Source organism: Pleuronectes platessa, chromosome 11, assembly GCF_947347685.1.
Source record: "Pleuronectes platessa chromosome 11, fPlePla1.1, whole genome shotgun sequence".
In the NCBI taxonomy this organism is placed as follows: domain Eukaryota; kingdom Metazoa; phylum Chordata; class Actinopteri; order Pleuronectiformes; family Pleuronectidae; genus Pleuronectes; species Pleuronectes platessa.
This window is the reverse complement of record NC_070636.1, coordinates 1,784,164-1,803,921: the sequence shown is the minus strand read 5'-3', so window position 1 is coordinate 1,803,921 and position 19,758 is coordinate 1,784,164. Positions and strand designations below refer to the sequence as shown.

Sequence of the window (19,758 nt, the reverse complement as noted above, 5' to 3'; positions counted from 1 at the left end):
GGGTATTGCTACGGTGAAACGATAACGTCTTCTCGCAGAGTGTGCATATCACCTTGGTTTTACTGAATGTTCGATCTTTGTTTTTTTGGAACACGATCTTCCCGTCCAGAAGGTCCTCAGGTTCATCAGAATTATCCATGTTGTTTGTTTGTTTGAATGGCAGCTGCCGTCTGACTGCTTAGAGCGGCGACTAGTGCAGAGGCGGCGGAATTGGAAGGTCCTTCTGCGCATGCGTTAAATGCGTTAAAAAAAAAAAAACGAATTAATCCTGTAATTTAATCATAACGCGTTATTTTTCACAGCTCTAGACAGGACACTTCTTTCTCACACCGACCACTGGGTGGCCCTATCACTATCACTGCATACACAGTGGTTTTTAACTCACAACCAGTGGATCACTGAGTCAGAGACTCAACCCACTTATCCAATCAAATTGACCTCAAACATCAATTGAAGAGTTCAACAGTTCCTGAAAATAAAAGAAAATAACATAGTTAAAGTCCTGCCCTCACTGGGACTTGAACTCTGCACCTCTGGGACTCTAACCCTCAGCTCTACTCACTACACCACTAAAGTTGATCTGAACCTTTGAAGTGTTAATTTAAACATTTCACTGTCTCCTCCCCGAATGGCCCCTCCCTCAACCTTAGGAGAATGTCCCGAACAAAATGCTCTATTTAAAAATCGATAGCTCCTATCCGTGAAATGAAAACACCGTGAGAATCACAAGAGTTTGACAACCAAGTACATATCTATATTGTTGTTTAGAGTCAAATAATTAGGCCGTGTGAGCAGTTTAGAAACGTAGTTCTCGTTCCATAAATCTCTTCCGAAAATTATCTTTGGATTCATGAGTGGAGAAATGAATCTTCAAAATTAACATGGGCCCAAATGGGAGAAGATTTTGATGTCGGTGTGGTTGGGATCATTGTCACGCTGATGGCGGACACTGTGTCGCATTGGCATTGGGTACAGGAGGTGGACCAGGACCGCGGCGGTGGCTTGTGATGGGTCCTGGTGGGCGGCGGTGAACGGTGACTGAGGACTGAAGAGGCCTCTGGTCTGGATGGTGGATCATGGTCCTGCTGGTTGCTGACCATGGACTGTGATTGCAGCGGGACTGCATCAATGCCGCTAAAAACTTTAATGATGAATGTTTTATACACGTGGCATCTATTGCACTTCTGTCCGTCCTGGCAGAGGGATCCCTCACATGTGGCTCTCTCTGAGGTTTCTACGTATTTGTACCTGTTAAAAGGTTTTTAGTAGTTTTTCCTTACTCTTGCTGAGGGTTAAGGACAGAGGATGTCACACCCTGTTAAAGCCCTATGAGACGAATTGTAATTTGTGAATATGGGCTATACAAATACAATTTTATTGATTGATTGATGGAAGGAGGTTTTCACTCAAAATCTCATGATACATGGCCCCATTCATTCTTTCCTTTTACACGAATCAGTCGTCCTGGTCCCCTTGTAGAAAAACAGCTCCAAAGCATGATGTTTCCACCCCCATGCTTCACAGTAGGTATGGTGTTCTTTGGATGCAACTCTGCATTCTTTCTCCTCAAAACACGACGAGTTGAGTGTTTACCAAAAAGTTATATTTTGGTTTCATCTGACCATATTTCATTCTCCAAATCCTCTTCTGGATCATCCAAATGCTCTCTAGCAATCTTCCGATGGGCCTGGACATGTACTGGCTTAAGCAGGGGGACACGTCTGGCACTGCAGGATTTGAGTCCCTGGCGGCGTAGTGTGTTACTGATGGTAGCCTTTGTTACTTTGGTCCCAGCTCTCTGCAAGTCATTCACTAGATCCCCACGTGTGGTTCTGGGATTCGGTTTGTTTACCGTTTTTGTGATCATTTTGACCCCATGGGGTGAGATCTTGCGTGGAGCCCCAGATCGAGGGAGATTATCAGTGGTCTTGTATGTCTTCCATTTTCTAATAATTGCTCCCACAGTAGATTTCTTCACAACAAGCTGCTTACCTATTGCAGATACAGTCTTCCCAGCCTGGTGCAGGTCTACAATTTTGTTTCTGGTGTGCTTTGACAGCTCTTTGGTCTTGGCCATAGTGGAGTTTGGAGTGTGACTGTTTGAGGTTGTGGACAGGTGTCTTTTATACTGATAACGAGTTAAAACAGGTGCCATTAATACAGGTAACGAGTGGAGGGCAGAGGAGCCTCTTGAAGAAGTTACAGGTCTGTGAGAGCCAGACATCTTGCTTGTTTGTAGGTGACCAAATACTTATTTTACCGAGGAATTCATTAAAATCATACAATGTGATTTCCTGGATTCTTTCCCCCCCATCTGTCTCTCATAGTTAATGTGTACCTATGATGAAAATTACAGGCATCTCTCATCTTTTTAAGTGGGAGAACTTGCAAAATTGGTGCCTGACTAAATACATTTTTGCCCCACTGTATGTCAGATATTCTTACCTGAAATTGCCCAGTTCTGACTTCACATTAAACATAAGCAAACATGTCAGAGAGTGAGAAGCTGATTAATTTGTCTGGTAATGAGACAATTCAACTGTAACCAGTGCAGCCTCAATTCGTACAGAAACAGAGAAGAGGAGGACGAAGACACCATTATCTTTTTATTAGAGTTTTATTCATGGAAACACATTCAATAAATAAAGGAGAACACACACTGTCACTGAATATTACTAACCAAGAAACACTTATTTAAAAAAACATATTTAATCATATGAACTACTTAACCAGGTGCGCTGTTTTACCGATCACGTCAAACATTGTTATTTACAGAACTGCCTTGTACAGCTAGGTACTAATGCAACATATCGTTTGAAAGCGAAGATTCTTCAGATTTCACTGATGTAGACCATTTAAAGATCCGATCACCAAAGCCGGTACAATCAACGTCTCAGTCAGACCGGAAATGGAACAAAAGTCGCCGCGACTCACCTAAGAAGCTTCATATTAATCCACAAATTGATAACATTCCAACAAAAACGGTGTTGGTACATCGCCAAAGGTCCAGACGATCCAATCCAGTAACAATGTCAGTCCAAAACACACTACTACATCAAAGAATAGCCACTGTTAGCTGTTGCATAATGTCAGCGCAGCCACCTCCTCCGTGTAAACTGGGAGGTACTCTCACTTGTAACTCTGTGTGCAGCTCTCAAAATGGTGGATAGCCATGTCGTATTGGTTCAAGTGAGCTGTCAATCTAAACTTGACCCAATCGGAGCTGACATGGGCTGTCCACAGCCTGCTATAGCCAACGAGGCACCTAGTTGTTGTTGGAAAGAGCGTGCCCCTCTTCTGACATGTAAAGGCTTAGCCAATTCCAACCGATTGTTCTGATGACTGGTGTATCGTTTAGACAATGAAATTTCCCAACAGTGTCCAGCTGGTCCAAGAGCACCGTGCGTCACTGTTTCATCCCCATCGTGACTGCTACATGTTGCTAAAATATATGAAAGATGTTTATTTGTATACATTTTTAACCAAATGACCGGTTTTGTCTCCTTTATATAAAAGTATAACTTTGAGTGTAAAATTTGCATTTTTAGCCTGGTTGGTTACCATGGTTACAAAGGGTCCTTTGGAGTCTCCCAATGGCCTTTGTGGAAAACGCCTAGACATGCGCTTAGGATAAAATCTGTCAAATATTAATTTTCTGTGGTATTGTTATCAAATTTGAACTTGGGCTAGTCAAGGCTTCATGATAGGGTCCCATTGTGTTTTCCAGCTCATAAGTTCAAGCTAGAGTCATCTGCAAAATTTTCAGTCCGAAATAAAAAACCTTTTACTTTAATGTATGCAAACTGCTATTACTCAATGCAAGTAGCCCTTAGAGTTCTGAATGTTACCTTTCGAAAGAGACCAAAATCATGCATGTACTCCAAATGTTTCAAGAACGGCTTTCAATATAATTTGGGTGTCCTTATACAGGCGTTTTAGGCAAATTTAAAATATATAAACTCAAATCTTTACTGTTATTCAATGTGTTCTACTTTGTAAGGACATAGAAACTGTTAATAGTCTATTTAAAACAGTGAACTAGGAATATGTATAAATAAGTATCTGCTGTAAAATAAAAAATAAAACTTTTGTTACAAAAGGTTGAAACTGAATCTCTTCTCTCCTTTAGGAATCACGTCTCGTATAATAGGACTGACTCTTAAATCGTTTACCACACTCAGATCAACTAAACGGTTTCTCTCCTGTATGACTCCTCATATGTGTATTGAGATTGCCCCTTCTGTTAAATCTTTTATCACACTCAGAGCAACTAAACGGTTTCTCTCCTGTATGAATCCTCATATGTGTATTTAGACGGCTGCTATGACTAAATCTTTTATCACACTCGGAGCAACTAAACCGTTTCTCTCCTGTATGTGTCCTCATATGTGTGTTTAGATCAACCATTCTGTTAAATCTTTTAACACACTCAGAGCAACTAAACGGTTTCTCTTCTGTATGAATCCTCATATGTGAATTTAGATGGCTACTTTGACTAAATCTTTTACCACACTCAGAGCAACTAAACGGTTTTTCTCCTGTATGAATCCTCATATGTCTATTGAGATTGCACCTTAGGTTGAATCTTTCACCACACTCGGAGCAAACAAACGGTTTCTCTCCTGTATGACTCCTCATATGTGTATTGAAATTGCCCCTTCTGTTAAATCTTTTATCACACTTAGAGCAACTAAACGGTTTCTCTCCTGTATGAATCCTCATATGTGTATTTAGATGGCTGCTATGACCAAAACTCTTATCACACTCAGAGCAATTAAACCGTTTCTCTCCTGTATGTGTCCTTTTATGTGTATTTAGATCACCCATTCTGTTAAATCTTTCGTCACACTCAGAGCAACTAAACTGTTTCTCTCCTGAATGAATCCTCATATGTCTATTGAGATTGCACCTTAGGTTGAATCTATCACCACACTCGGAGCAACTAAACGGTTTCTCTTCTGTATGACTCCTCATATGTGTATTGAAATTGCCCCTTCTGTTAAATCTTTTATCACACTTAGAGCAACTAAACGGTTTCTCTCCTGTATGAATCCTCATATGTGTATTTAGATGGCTGCTATGACCAAATATTTTATCACACTCAGAGCAACTAAACCATTTCTCTCCTGTATGTGTCCTCATATGCGTATTTAGATTGCCCCTTTGTTGAAACATTTTACCACACTCAGAGCAACTAAACTGGTTCTCTCCTGTATGAATCCTCTTATGTATATTCAGATTGCCCCTTTGTTGAAACATTTTACCACACTCAGAGCAACTAAACGGTTTCTCTCCTGTATGACTCCTCTCATGTCTATTTAGATTACCCCTTTGGTTAAATCGTTTACCACACACAGAGCAACTAAACGGTTTCTCTCCTGTATGACTCCTCTTATGCCTCTTTAGACTGCACCTATGGTTAAATCTTCTACCACACTCAGAGCAACAAAACGTTTTTTTTTCTGTCTTACAATCCATATCACTTAGAGGCTCCATCCAATCATCCTCACTGACTTCAGTCTCAGAAGAGTCTTCAGTCTTGTCCTCAGGACCTGGTTGTAAACGTCCATCAGGACCTGAGTTCCTGGCTGGTTCTGGTCCTCCACAGTCCGCTCTGTTCTCCTTCGTCTCACTCGGATGAAGCGTTGACGATTTCAGTTTCTCTTCATCTTCTTCACTCTTCACAGCGACAGGAGTCAATGTGAACTTGATATCAGCCTCCTCCAGTCCTTGAAGCTGTGGTCCATCCTGAGTGGTCCACGGTTCCTCCTGCTCCTCTTTAATGTGGAAGGGCTTTGGATCCTCCTGGTCCACAAGGGGGCTCCACTGCTGCTGCTCAGAGGGAACCTCTTCTTTAATCACCATCAGTTGCTGGACGTCTGCAGGACACACTGAAACACAAATACACGTTTATCATTTCAGAGTTTCCTGAAGTGTTTTGAAAAAAATTGTGTTGTTTAATGTCGACTGTTGTGATTTTTGAATGATCGCATTCAAGAGGCAGAGATGTTGAGGTCGTTTACAGTTGGTGTTACGACGCAGCTGGTAAAGGAAGCAGCATAAAACAAAAGGTTTCTAGTAGAAACGTTTTTCAGTTTGAGGCTAAATAAACCAATAAGGTCACTAACAGAGGAGAACAGGGCGAGAGGATGTTAGTTAGTTGGTTAAGATGCTTTCAGAAAAGACCTGTGGGTAAAGCTCAGAGAAATGTGTCCAGACTTTCTGTTTCAGGCACTCGTTCCTCAAATCCTCCTCATTATTCAGGTGAGAGGTGGAGCAGCCGGGTGCAGCAGACAGAGACAGAAACTAAATCTGAAACACAGGCAGCAGCACAAATCTCTGCCTGTCTGACCGACATCTCTCAGTGGATGTCTGCACACCATCTAAAGATCAACCTTGACAAGACTGAACTCCTTTTCCTTCCAGGGAAAGACTCTGCCATCCACGACCTGACTATTAACTTTGACAACTCCGTGTTAACCCCAACACTGACTGCTAGGGTTAGGGTTAGGCTAACCCTAAAAAAAAGAAAAACATAAAAGACTAACAACTTTTTGAAACTAACATTTTAGTAGCACTCACATGGCACTTACTTATAGCACTTTGTAGTTTTGCTTTATTTGAAGAAATTATACTTTCTTTATTCTTGTCGTCCTTGGTTTGTTCCCTCGGAGTTGAATGCACTTATTGTAAGTCGCTTTGGATAAAAGCGCCAGCTAAATGAAATGAAATGAAATGTAATGTAATGTAAAGTGACGTATTAACTCCGCAGCTCGAGCGGATGCTAGCTAACTTTAGCCTGTGAGCGGTTTCTTTCAAGCCAGTTGGAGTTTAACGTTCTCAACCACATGCCAAAACTGAAAGACGCCACATCATCAATTGATCACCTCAGCAGGTACTCTTCCATGTTAGGGGCAATGCATGGTGAGTTTAAGAGGATTTCAAGACTTCAAAACAGTTGAAAGTGAAGTGCACAAGACGTCTTCTCCCTTCACGTGAAGTGTGGAAATGCACCCAGTGATGTTCAGCTTGAACTGATTGACCTGCAGTATAATACACTACTGGCAGAGCACTTAAAGTCAGTATCATTGCTGGAGTTTTCAGAATCAGAATCCTTTTTATTGCCAAGTATGATTGCACATAAAGGAAATTGCCTTGGTGTCGTTCATTGGTGCACTGAACATAAAACAACATTATAAAAACAGCAATATAAAAACAACATATACACATTAAACAATATACAAACAACTATATAAAAAACATAAAACAATATAAAAACATCAATATAAAAACAATCTCTTAGCGGTGCTAAGAGATTGGTGATAGTGCCACTAATTTATCAAGTATAAATTATGTGCGGGGTGGACAGAGTCAGTGTGATGCAGAGTAAGTGTGATGCAGGGGGCTTGTTTGTGAGCCCCACCGCCATGGGGAAAAAACTGTTCAGATGGCGCGAGGTCTTAGTCCTGATGGCCCGGAACCTTTTTCCGGATGGAAGTCTGTGGAAAAGGTGGTGAGCGGGATGAGAAGGATCAGCAATGATCTTGCGTGCTCTCCTACTGGTCCTGGAGTGGAACAGGTCTAGGAGAGCCGGCAGGTCACAGCCGATGACCTTCTCAGCTGACCGAATGATGCGCTGCAGTCTGTCCTTGGAAGTGGAGGTAGCGAACCAGACGGTGATGGATGAGGTGAGTATGGACTCAATGATGGCTGGATAAAATTCAACCATCACTTTCCGCGGCATGCTGAATTTCTTAAGTTGCCGCAGGAAGAACATCCTCTGCTGGGCCTTCTTGATGATGGAGGTGATGTTCTCCGTCCACCTCAGGTCCTGTGCGATGATCGTCCCCAGGAATCTGAAAGACTCCACTGTTTTAACTGGGGAGTCGCACATGGTGAGAGGGACGGTTTGAGCTGGGCTCCTCCTGAAGTCTGCTACCATCTCTACAGTTTTTGAAGCGTTCAGCTCCAGGTAGTTCTGGCTGCACCAGGAAGCCAGGCGGTTTACTTCCTCTCTGTAGGCGGCCTCGTCCCCATTGGAAATTAATCCAATAAGGGTTGTGTTGTCAGCGAACTTCAGAAGTTTTACAGAGGGATGGCTGGAGGTGCAGTTGTTGGTGTAGAGGGAGAAGAGCAGAGGAGAGAGCACACAACCCTGTGGGGCTCCAGTGCTGATGGTCCGGGTCTCAGAGACAAGCTTCCCCAGCCTCACACGCTGCTTCCTGTCAGTCAGGAAGTTAGTGATCCACCTGCAGGTGGGCTCAGGCACGCTCAGCTGTGTCAGCTTGTCCTGGAGAAGAGCTGGGGAGATGGTGTTGAATGCGGAGCTGAAGTCCACAAACAGGATCCTGGCGTAGGTGCCAGGGGAGTCGAGGTGCTGGAGGATGAAGTGGAGTCCCTTGTTGACTGCGTCGTCTACGGACCTGTTGGCTCTGTAGGCAAACTGCAGCAGGTCGAGGAGGTGGTTGGTTCTGGTCTTGAGGTGTGTCAGCACGAGGCGCTCAAAGGTCTTCATCACTACGGAGGTCAGGGCGACTGGTCTGTAGTCATTAAGGCCTGTGATCCTCTGCTTCTTGGGAACGGGGATGATGGTGGATGTTTTGAGGCAGGCGGGTACAACACATTCAGCCAGTGAGGTTCTTCTCTCAAAGAGGAGAACTTTGTATACATGAAGAGGCATGCTCAGAAGATGTTAGTTCTATTGGATCTACTTACATATGTGAACAAACATTATCTGTGATGAAGTTTAACAAATCCAGATACAGATCCTCTCTCAATGATGATCACCTGTCAGCTGTCCTTCGCATATCCCCCTCAGATATTCAACCTGACGTCAGTGCACTTGTTCAAAACTGAAACAGACTAGATTTCTCTCACTGAACAAGGAAAAAAATTAGACTATATGCAAATAGGAATAAAACTTTGTGTAAAGTTAATTTAAAGCTGATCTTTGAAATACTGCAAAAAACTTGCATATTTTGTACATAACTGTTATTATAAAGGTTGATTAAAGTGCAATATGTTGGCGTTATTACTTTGCCTGACTCACTTTTTCATTGGCTAATCAATCAATCAAATTTGATTTGTATAGCCGATATTCACAAATCAAAAATTTGTCTCATAGGGCTTTAACATGGTGTAACATCCTCTGTCCTTACTCTTGCTGAGCAAGAGTAAGGAAAAATTACAAAAAACAATTTTAACAGGGTAAAAATACTTAGAAGGCTCAGGGTCCTTGGTACACACTACCTTAAACCAATTGAGTCTAGTATCGGAATAAATGCTACGTTCAGGTAGGGCTGGTAGGGACCGCCGGTCACCACACACACAACTCGCCTCCTTCACTTTACAGTTGCTTGAGAGTGAGTGCCAGTAAGCAGGGCCGCGTTGAATGCTTTTGGGAGAAGGACTGAATTGCACTTGCAATTTCAGAAAATCGTTTAATCTCGATTACATTAGTTTAGATCGTTTGAATTAAATTAATGCACAGCCCTACGCTAAGGCTATATATATATATATATTTAATATATATGAATATTTAAATCACCAACAATAATAATTGTATCGGTCTTTAGGACTAGGTTTGATAAAAACTCAGGGAAATCCTGTAAAAATTCAGTATAAGCCCCCGGAGCACAAGTATGACTTTCTTTGTCTAACGGAGACGTGGCAGCAACCCAATGACTCTCTCAGCTGAATGAGTCTAATCCACCTGGTTTTGTTTACACTTCTCAACCCCGTCTCACCGGCAGAGGAGGTGGTCTTGCGATAATTCACCGCGAGACCTGGAAGGTCTACAATTGAATGGACCCACTCCAACTGTCTTAGTCAACATTTACCGTCCACCTAAACCTAATAAGGATTTCACTGATAAATTCACCACATTTCTCCCCCACATCTGCTCACTCTCATCCAATATAATTGTACTGGGTGATCTCAATATTCACATGGACAACATTAATAATGCTTTCACTAAGGAGTTCACTTCTTGCCTGGACAGTTTTGGCCTCCAACAATATATTGATTTCCCTACCCACTCTAAAGGTCATATTTTGGACTTGGTCTGTTGCTCAGGTGTCACTCCTTTCAACTGTTCTGCTGTCGATCTCCCCATCATCGATCACATGCTTGTTTCATTTAAATTGACTTTAACACTATCCAAAAACAAACAGTCACATGTTATGTCCTTCAGTAACATAAAAAACATTAATTTAGCTGATTACCCATGCACCCCGGATCATCTGGTTTCTCTCTACAATAATGGTCTCCGAACCGACGCTGAAACCTGGTTCAGACCCCAACAACTTCAATAAGCTTCGTCCCATCTCCAAACTGCCATTTCTCTCAAAAATCCTGGAAAAGGAAGTGGCATCACAGGTTCATGCTCATCTCTCCAACAATAACCTCTACGAACGGTTCCAATCCGGTTTGCGCCCCTGCCACAGCACAGAAACAGCCCTCCTCAAAATCACAAATGACCTCCTGATGGCAGCTGACTCCGGACTAGTATCCATCCTCATCCTTCTCAACCTTAGCGCGGCTTTTGACACCATATCCCACTGCACCCTCATTGACAGACTAGCCTCAATTGGCATAACTGACACACCCCTAGAGTGGTTCCGCTCATATCTCTATGGCCGTACTCAGTTCATCCAATTAAAATAATTCACATCCCACCCATCCCCCCTCTCCTCTGGTGTTCCCCAGGGCTCTGTCCTTGGGCCTATCCTATTCATCCTCTACCTCCTCCCACTTGGACTGATCCTCCGTAAATTCAACATTCATTTCCACTGTTATGCGGACGACACCCAGCTCTACGTTTCGTCCAAACCCACTTCCACCTTCCCACCCTCCTTCCTCTGTGCCTGTTTACAGGAAATCAAATACTGGTTTTCATCAAATTTCCTCAAACTGAACAGTGAAAAAACTGAGGCCGTCCTCATTGGCTCCAAGCACACCCTCACCAAACAGCCCAGTTTCACCCTCACCATAGACAACTCCTCGGTTTCCCCCTGTCCTCAGGTTAAGAGCCTGGGTGTCGTCCTCGACAGCACCCTATTATTCCATACCCACATCAACAATACCATCCGGTCCGCCTACTTCCACATCCGCAATATCAACCGCCTCCGCCCCTCACTCACTCCCAACACCGCCGCAATCCTGGTTCACTACCTTGTCACTTCCCGCCTGGATTACTGCAATTCCCTCATCTTTGGTCTCCCACACAAACTCCTCCATAAACTTCAACTGGTACAGAATGCTGCTGCCCGTATCGTCACTAGCACACCATCCATCAGTCACATCAACCCCGTTCTACATCAACTCCACTGGCTTCCTATTAAACACCGCATTGACTATAAAATCCTCCTCCATACATTTAAGGCCATCCATAACCTCGCTCCTGCATACCTCTCTGACCTCCTCCATATCAATGTCCCTACCCGGTCTCTCAGGTCTGCCTCCTTCATCAGCCTGACCGTCCCCCGAGCCCATCTGTCCACCATGGGATCTAGAGCCTTCGGCCGCTCTACAGGGAAAGTAGCAGCAACAAAAACATCAACAAACGAAACTACAGTCTTCTTTGGACTAAATAATTGTAATTAAAAAAGACGTTTGTCAGGCAACAGGATAACATTACGCTTTTAAACTCGTAAAAAAAAAGTTTAAACCATATTTTTTATAATGTATTCTAGAATCGATATACGTGTATGTAGCACGCTAGCTAACAGGCTATCTTACCGAAGCGAGTCCGCATCGTTTACGTTACGATGTCAAACCTCCTCCTCCTCAAATGCACGTGTCTGCCGAGCGGACCAGCGTAAAGTCGGCCTGTCACGCTCGTCTGGTCCGGCTTTACGCGGGTCCGACGAGTGGACCAGTGTACAGCGGGTCCGCCGTACACATAATGCAGGTAGTTTTTTTCGGGCCATGTTGAAGGTGAAGTTCTCCCGAACTATTGACTTCCTAGTGCGCGATGCTGTTGCAGCGGACGCCGCCATTGGCCAATGTTTTGTCACTACTGCACATCCGCGACTTTCAGAGATACAAAGGAAGCGAGATGGCTCACTCCTCAGCTATTTCCATCAGCACCTCCGGTAAAACAATGTTTAGTTCATCTGCACGGCACGAAAAACCCGTGCTATGACGTAACCAACGACTCATTGACGATTACATCTGTCGGCGACTATTTTTGTCATCGAATTTTGTCAACGACGTCGACTAATCGTTGCACCCCTACTGTTTAGGCAGGCGTATAACTTTTAATGTTCCTGTCTGCTGAAGTTGTTGTTCTGCTGCTGCTCTGCTTTGTGCATTTAAAAAATTTTAATTAACTGTATTGTTGACTGTTGTACGGCGACCTTGAGTATCTTGAAAGGCCCCTTATAAATAAAATGTATTATTATTATTATTATTATTATTATGATGATTAAACTACAGTAGGGTTAGGGTTAGTTGGCTGTTGGCGTTTCCTGGATTGGCATGGGAGAATAAGAACGAGACATTCAAAGGAGTTGTAGCTGAGTTCAGGTTTAGGATTAATTGATAGACTGGAATTAAAAATAGCAGCAACTTCTCCTCCTCGGCCGAGTTCTCTGGGAACGTGTGAGTTTAAATGACTGGGGGGAGTAGATTCATTTAGACTAGTTCATTAACTAAAATAGCCTTTGATGAAGGTGATATTATGTTTAAAAGACCACATTTAGAAGTCTTAGTTTCCTGCATTGTTGCAGAGGTTGTGTTAAATTGTATTAGATTATTGTGTGGAATTCTCGCTCTGTTATTGTTTAATTAAATAACTTAATCTGACGGTACACAGACACAATCTCTATGGGGTTGTGTGACTGATCCAGAGGGAGCGCAGCGAAGTGTGTAGCATTGCAGCTCTGCTTCCTGGTCCCAACTCTGGGTTGTCATGTAATAGACTGGCTCCTAGATAAGAGAGCTGCTTCATCCCAAGTGGGATGAACGTGTCTCTCCTAACAAGACCAAGTTTCTTCCAAAAAGTTTGCCAATTATCTACAAAGCCCGGACCCTTTACAGGACAGCCCCTGGACAGCCAGCGGGTAGAAGACAACATGCGGCTCAACATGTCCTCACCTGTTGTGTTAGGGAGCGGGCCAGAGGAAACTACTGGGTGCGACATCGTTTCTGCAAAAGCACCGACTCAACATTATCTTCAGTGACCTCCCACATGCGAAGCCGGGAGTCGTCCCCGACGGTGGATGCCGCTAAGGAGCGCATCTGTAACCCTATTCGCTGCATAGACATCCAATTTAACCCAAAGAGTATAGGAGTCCCGAAGTTAGCGACAGAAGAAGAGTTAAGCCGGGTTCACACCGGATGCCGAAGCGACCCGAAGCGACGCCGAAGCGCTAATCCCTAGCACGCCAGGGTTTGGCTGTTCGCACCGGAGGCTGAAGCGCTGCGCCGCGCTAATATTATCACATACTTTTGCTGTTATCATCCTGCAGTGAAAACGCCATTTAATCATTTATTTCAACCATATATTTACTTGTTGCTCCATCATTTACTTCAACAGCGTCACAACATGTGTATTTTTGTCTCATATGTGCTGAGGATCATACAACTCACTGTACTTCTCCACTTCAATTATTAATTTAATGTCATCCATCACCAAGAACTTCTTTGCTGTTCGGTGTGGAGGGTAAATTACGTATTCTCCACTCAAGCCTATGTGGGCAATACGTAGGGCCCCCCCCTCTCTTTTTAGCTGTATGACTGCTTGTGTGGCTGTAATGGATGGGCAGAGGGGGACTTTTAATAATGTGATAAAATGTGGTCAAATTGGTTAAATTAAAACTCCAGAACAACAGAAGGGGAATACAAAGTATGGGATGCATATTTTATCATTTATATCATATAAAATATGTCATCAATATCGTGGTTCAATTAAGTACTCACCCTCTTGAACTATAAATCTTGAATGAAATTATTCGTTTGTGCGTCAACTTGATTTTGTGTGGTGAATGTAAACTCAGCTGTCATAACAAACAGCAGGAGAGCACCTTGTTAACCTTGTGGTATACTGCATGCTCAAAACATCATAGCATTGATTATTTTAAATCATTAACTGCTCTTAAGAATACAATTATTAACAATACAGGTTAGGTTTCAGATAAGAATTAGTTGAATACCATTGTAATCTAAATGTCAATCAACCTACCTTGGTCAAATCTTAAACACAGCTCTATTAATAGGGCTATATTGTGGTACATAGACAGTCTTTGAGGCACAACAATAGTTTTCTGGTTGAATGTTCAGCTCAAGTCTAGAAGGCCCTACAAGTCATGATCAGATGAACATGAATCAGAATAAGTTCAGGTATTGCACATCTTTAGTAGCCTGGATGGCAGACGAACTTAGCCCCGCCCACAACATTTGAGGTCGGGAAGTTCGGTCTGGAGTCGCTCCGTTGGGGAGAAATTATGCCCGACCGGGCCAATCAGACTGTCAGGGCGGGCTTTATACGATGATAGACAGATGATCAACAGTAACGTAATCAACCACGTCATCAAAGTGCCCTTGGGTTGAATTCGTTTTCAACAAACATGCCTGCCGCTGGCTAGCTGAGATGTGTAAATGCTGCCATTGAGTCTGTTTTAGAAGACATCGACAGCGCATTCATTTTGAAAGAGGAACAGAGAACGTGGAGGCGACGCCAAAGCACCGCGCTAATCCCTATCCCGCCGGCGCTTGGCTGTTCACACCGGACACTGAAGCGACGCTGAACCGCCGGGCAGCGCTAATAATCACCCGTTGATCCAGTAGTTTAAAAGCATATACTTACTTGTTGCTCCCACATTAAGCAACAGCGTCCCAACATTTGTCTTTCTTGGCGTTGTCTTTATACGAGGATCATATAACTCACTGCACTTCTCCACTTCAATTATTAATTTAATGTCATCCATGTTGAAGAACTTCGCTGTTTGCTCCGTTAAATGTTGGGTGTCTGGGGTAAATTACGTATTCTCCACTCAAGCCTATGTGGATAACCTAGCCCCCTCTTTCTCTCTTTTTATCTGTATCACTGATTGTGTGGCTGTAGTGGATGGGCAGAGGGGGACATTTAATAATGTCATTGGTCAAATTAAAACTCCAGGACAAGAGAAGGGGACTTCAAAGTATGGGATGCATATTTGATCATTTATATCATATAAAATATGTCATCAATATAGTTTAAGATCATTTTTCAGTGTGTTTCCTGGTGCGCGTGCTGAGGTAGCCATGGCGCAGCGTGGTGCTTCAGCCTCCGGTGTGACCTGCACAAAGTTTTAACATGGGAGTGGATGGGAGCCAGCTGTAATTTAAGGCTTGGCGCTGCGCTGAAGCGTCGCTTCGGCATCGCTTCAGCGTCCGGTGTGAACCCGGCGTTAGTAAATAACTCACAATGCGTTGCTTAACATACGTCACATACTACGTTGCTCTGATTGGTTGTAGGTCTATCCAATTGAGCGAAGAGGAATTTTATTTCCTGGTCAGTTGAAACACGCCCCATAATCACAGCCCAATGGAGCGGTCTCAGACTCACATTCTGACTAGAATTGTGAGTCTGACAACGTCAGGCTACATCTTTAGCATACCACCCAAAAATCCACTAGAATGCAGGAAATAACATCGACTTAGACCACATGTATTATATATGGCCTGCATGATCAAATCTATTTACTATTAGAGCTGGCCCGCCGGAGGGTCAGTGAACAGGTCGGGATGGGGCACGTGACAGTTCTAGACCAATGGCTGGGGGGTTGTGAGATGTAAGGCTCTCATTGGCTGATGAGTGGGCGGGTCAAGAGTGAATGACAAATCCCAAAATGCACTGCCCATGTGTCAGCACGTCAATCGCGACCCGCGAACGATATCCCTCTCCCCAAAAAATGGCTAAACGATGGGTGGAATTTGAAAACAGTAGATTTCAAGACAGGTGGGAGCTGCGATGTGCGGTCAAAGGAGTGGATTGGTGGGGAGGATCCGAGAAAAGATGAAGGGGGAAAACGTCACAATTGAGTTGACAGCTTATCACTGCATCATACAACAGGAGTCGTTGTGTGGCAAAGCCTTGAAAATGGAACATGTGATGAGCATCATAACATTAGCAGTTAACTTTATCAGAGCCAAAGGTTTAAATCTCTGCCAGTTCAGAATATAGGGACTTGCCCTATCACAGAGAGGTGCGATGGCTAAGCCAGGGAAAGGCGCTGGAAAGATTTTTCCTGTTGCATGAGGAGATCTGTGAGTTTATGGAAAGCAAAGGGAAAGGCACAACAGAGCTCCGAAATAAACCGTTTCTGTGTGACATCACAAACCACCTGAATGTGCTCAACCTGCAGCATCAGGGGCGGGGCCCTGTCATCACTGAAATGTACGCTACAGTGAGGGCTTTGAAAACCAAGCTGCGGCTGTGGGAGACGCAGATAGAGCCATAAGCAGTTAATGAACCTGATTTTATTACTTTTAAACGTATTAATGTATTATTTATATTTCATTTATTTCCTAATTAATGTTGTTTTATCAGCAATACTCTATAGGCCTTGTTAGTTCCAGGTTCAATATGTGCACTAAGGTTCTTTCAATAAGTTTTCAATAAACGTTGAATCCTTCTGGCCCTTGACTTGTAGCAATTTTTTAATTTTGGCCCACTGTGTATTTGAATTTGACACCCCTGACTTAGACCAACATTTCTGGGGTTGGACCTTCAGCTACAGTGGATATAAAAAAGTATACACACCCCTGTTAAAAGGTTTTTGTGATGTAAACAAATGAGACAAAGACAAATCCTGTCTGTACTTTTTCCACCTTTAATGTGACCTATAACTTGGAACAATTCAGTTGAAAAAACAACTGAAATCTTTAAAGGGAAAAATAAAAAGCTAAAATAATGTGGTTGCATAAGTGTGCACACCCTCTTATAACTGGGGATGTGGCTGTATTCAAAGTTAACCAATCACATTCAAACTCATGTTAAATAGTAGTCAGTTCACACCTGCCATCATTTACAGTGACTCGGATTAATCCTAAATAAAGTTCAGCTGTTCAAGGAGGATTTTCCTGACATTCTCTTAGTTGCATCTTACAGCAAGAGCCATGGTTCGCAGAGAGCTTCCTAAGCATCAGAGGGATCTCATTGTTCAAAGGTATCGGTCAGGAGAAGGGTATAAAATAATTTCCAAGGTATTAGATATACCATGGAACACAGTGAACACAGCCATCATCAAGTGGAGAAAATACGGCACAACAGTGAGATTACCAAGAACTGGACATCCCTCCAAAAGTGATGAAAAGACAAGAAGAAAACTGGTCAGGAGGCTTCAGAGAGGCCTACATCAACATTAAAGGAGCTGCAGGAATTTCTGGCAAGGACTGGCTGTGTTCTACATGTGACAACAATCTTCCATATTATTCGTAGCTCTGGACTATGGGGCAGGGTGGCAAGACAGGAGCCTTTTCTTACCAAGAAAACATCCAAGCCCGGCTAAATTTGTCCAAAAACATACATGAAGTCTCCAAAAAGCATGTGGGAAATAATGTTGTGGTCTGATGAATCCAAGGTTGAACTTTTTGGCCATTATTCCAAAAGGTTTGTTTGGCGCAAAAACAACACTGCACCTTCACCCAAAGAACACAATACCCACAGTGAAGCATGGTGGTGGCAGCATCAGGCTCTGGGGCTGTTTTACTTCAGCTGGTACAGGGGCTTTAGTGAAGGTGGAGGGAATTATGAACAGTTGAAAAAATACCAGTCAGTTTTGACAAAAAAAACTTCAGGCTTCCGTTAGAAAGCTGAAGATGAATTTCACCCATCAGCACAACAACGACCCAAAGCATAAATCCAAATCAACACAAGCATGGCTTCACCAGAAGAAGGTTCCTGTTCTGGAATGACCCAGCCAGACCCCAGCTCTGAATCCACTTGAACGTCTGTGTGGTGATCTGAAGAGGGCTGTGCACAGGAGATGCCTTCGTGATCTGACAGATTTGGAGCCTTTTTGCAAATAAGAGTGGGCAAATATTGACAAGTCAAGATGTGCCGTGCTATTAGACTCCCACCCCAAAAGACTGAGTGCTGTAATAAAATCTAAAAGGTGCTTTAAAAAGTGTTAGGTTAAGGGTGTGCACACCTATGCAACCAGATTATTATAAGTTTTTTATTTTTCCTCCTAAAAGATTTCAGTTTGTTTTTCAACTGAATTGTGCACGTTAAAGTTCACATTAAAGGTAGATAGAGTGTTTACATCACAAAAACCTTGACATTGAAAAGGGTGTGTAGACTTTTTATATCCACTGTATGTCTTTGCTTCACAGAATGTAACCAATGTTTACCATCTCCAGTAGGCCGCCCCTATCAACGACTTTGGGCCCCAAAAACCACCAGAATGCAGCGCACAACATGGGTACAACACCAAATTAATTCCAATTCCCTGATATTTCAGCCACCAACGTGTGTGGGTGCGTTCGCAGCGAAATCTCACTCCAAGGTTTTTTGAAAAGTTGGCAGCTCTGTTAATGGTAGCACTGTGCCCCCTCCGGACCTGGGCTCCCGGCTGCACGTGACAAGTCGAGGGACTGCTAGCTGAAGCTAAGCTACGTGCTAAGCTATGTGGCTCCGCGGCGGCTAGCGGGGGCTAAGCTAACTACAGCTAACGGAGGTTCTATGTCGCTGAGCCTCTCGGCTCCATCGCTACCAACACACTGCATTTATTACATGTAGCACTACTGTTAATGGAGGCGGAGGAGTCAGTGAACATGAGACACTCGGAGCAAGAGAGAGAGAGAGAAGACATCGCTGCTGTCTCCTCCTGTTCGACTACGAGGCTGAGCTCACACAGAACACAGAGTCACGGAGCACCAGAGAGTAGGGGCTGGTCTGTGTGGCTGTTTAACTACAGACCGGTGATTGTAGCCGTAGTGATGCAGAGAAACAACTGTTAGCAGAAGAGCTAGTTCACAGAGCGACCACCACCAGCGACTGGTAAACAGGAAGTGACGAAATGAAGCAGCACGCTTACCCTAATGAAGTAATCATAACATTTACTCTGACCAGTAGAAGCTTATCAAATGAATATGAGTAGAATTGAGTTCAGCCTGTTGGTGCGGCCCTCCACAACTGTCCATGTTCTCATCCGGCCCCTTGGGAACATGAATTCCCCCCCCCCCCCCCCCCCCCCCTGCTCCTGGGACTGACCTGCTCTGTGCAGCCGGACTACGGGCTGCATCGCGGCATCGAGCAGCCTCCTCTGGCGGCAGACCTCCCGCTGGGACCGCTCTGTCCGCTCCACTCGCTCCTCGGACTCTAACAAGGTTTCCTCCAGCCCCGCGAGGATCTGCTCCCCCGCAGCCGTGAGCCGCTCGGTGAGCATAATGTGTCCTCCCGTATCGAGACGTCGAAGCGTGTGACGTTCGCAGCCTGGCGAGCCGGCCGAACCACGTGACTGATTCAGGAAAAGGTTCGCGGGTTTTGTGTGCGATTCAAAATAAAAGGGGCCGAGAAAATCAATGGATTCCCCCTCACACTACTTGTCTTGGAACTTTATTTTGCGTTTATTTGCAATATATTCCAGAGTATTTCAGTTTGATTCAACTGTCAATTCCTCAAAGGAAGCATCATTAAAGGGACATTATGCTTTTACTCTGAAGACGAACAGGAAGTGATCTATGGATCTTGTTGCAGTGACAGATATCAGAACCAATAACAATAATCAAATGATATTTCATTGATTTTGAAGAAGTAACTTATTAACG

The 19,758-nt window shown here is 43.7% G+C and overlaps 2 protein-coding genes across 2 annotated transcripts in view; one reads left to right on the top strand and one right to left on the bottom strand.

Annotated features, from left to right (window-relative positions):
• LOC128450900 (E3 ubiquitin-protein ligase TRIM35) overlaps positions 1 to 19,758 on the top strand; it is a 454,970-nt gene that overhangs the window by 6,515 nt on the left and 428,697 nt on the right. The gene's annotated exons all lie outside the window — the stretch shown is intronic.
• LOC128450893 (gastrula zinc finger protein XlCGF57.1) lies at positions 2,589 to 19,403 on the bottom strand. The gene is made up of 2 exons (XM_053434651.1): positions 19,202 to 19,403; positions 2,589 to 5,891 (listed from the first exon to the last, which is right to left on the bottom strand). The coding sequence occupies exons 1-2, from the start codon at positions 19,374 to 19,376 to the stop codon at positions 4,183 to 4,185; spliced, it is 1,884 nt and encodes a 627-aa protein (XP_053290626.1). The 5' UTR covers positions 19,377 to 19,403; the 3' UTR covers positions 2,589 to 4,182.

Bases quoted from the DNA above. Each gene is read 5' to 3' on its own strand.
- LOC128450893 (XM_053434651.1), bottom strand. From the start codon at position 19,376: ATGCTCACCGAGCGGCTCACGGCTGCGGGGGAGCAGATCCTCGCGGGG. The intron at 5,892-19,201 runs GTCAGTCCCAGG...TTTGTGTTTCAG, and splicing joins AGTCCGGCTGCACAGAGCAG to TGTGTCCTGCAGACGTCCAG.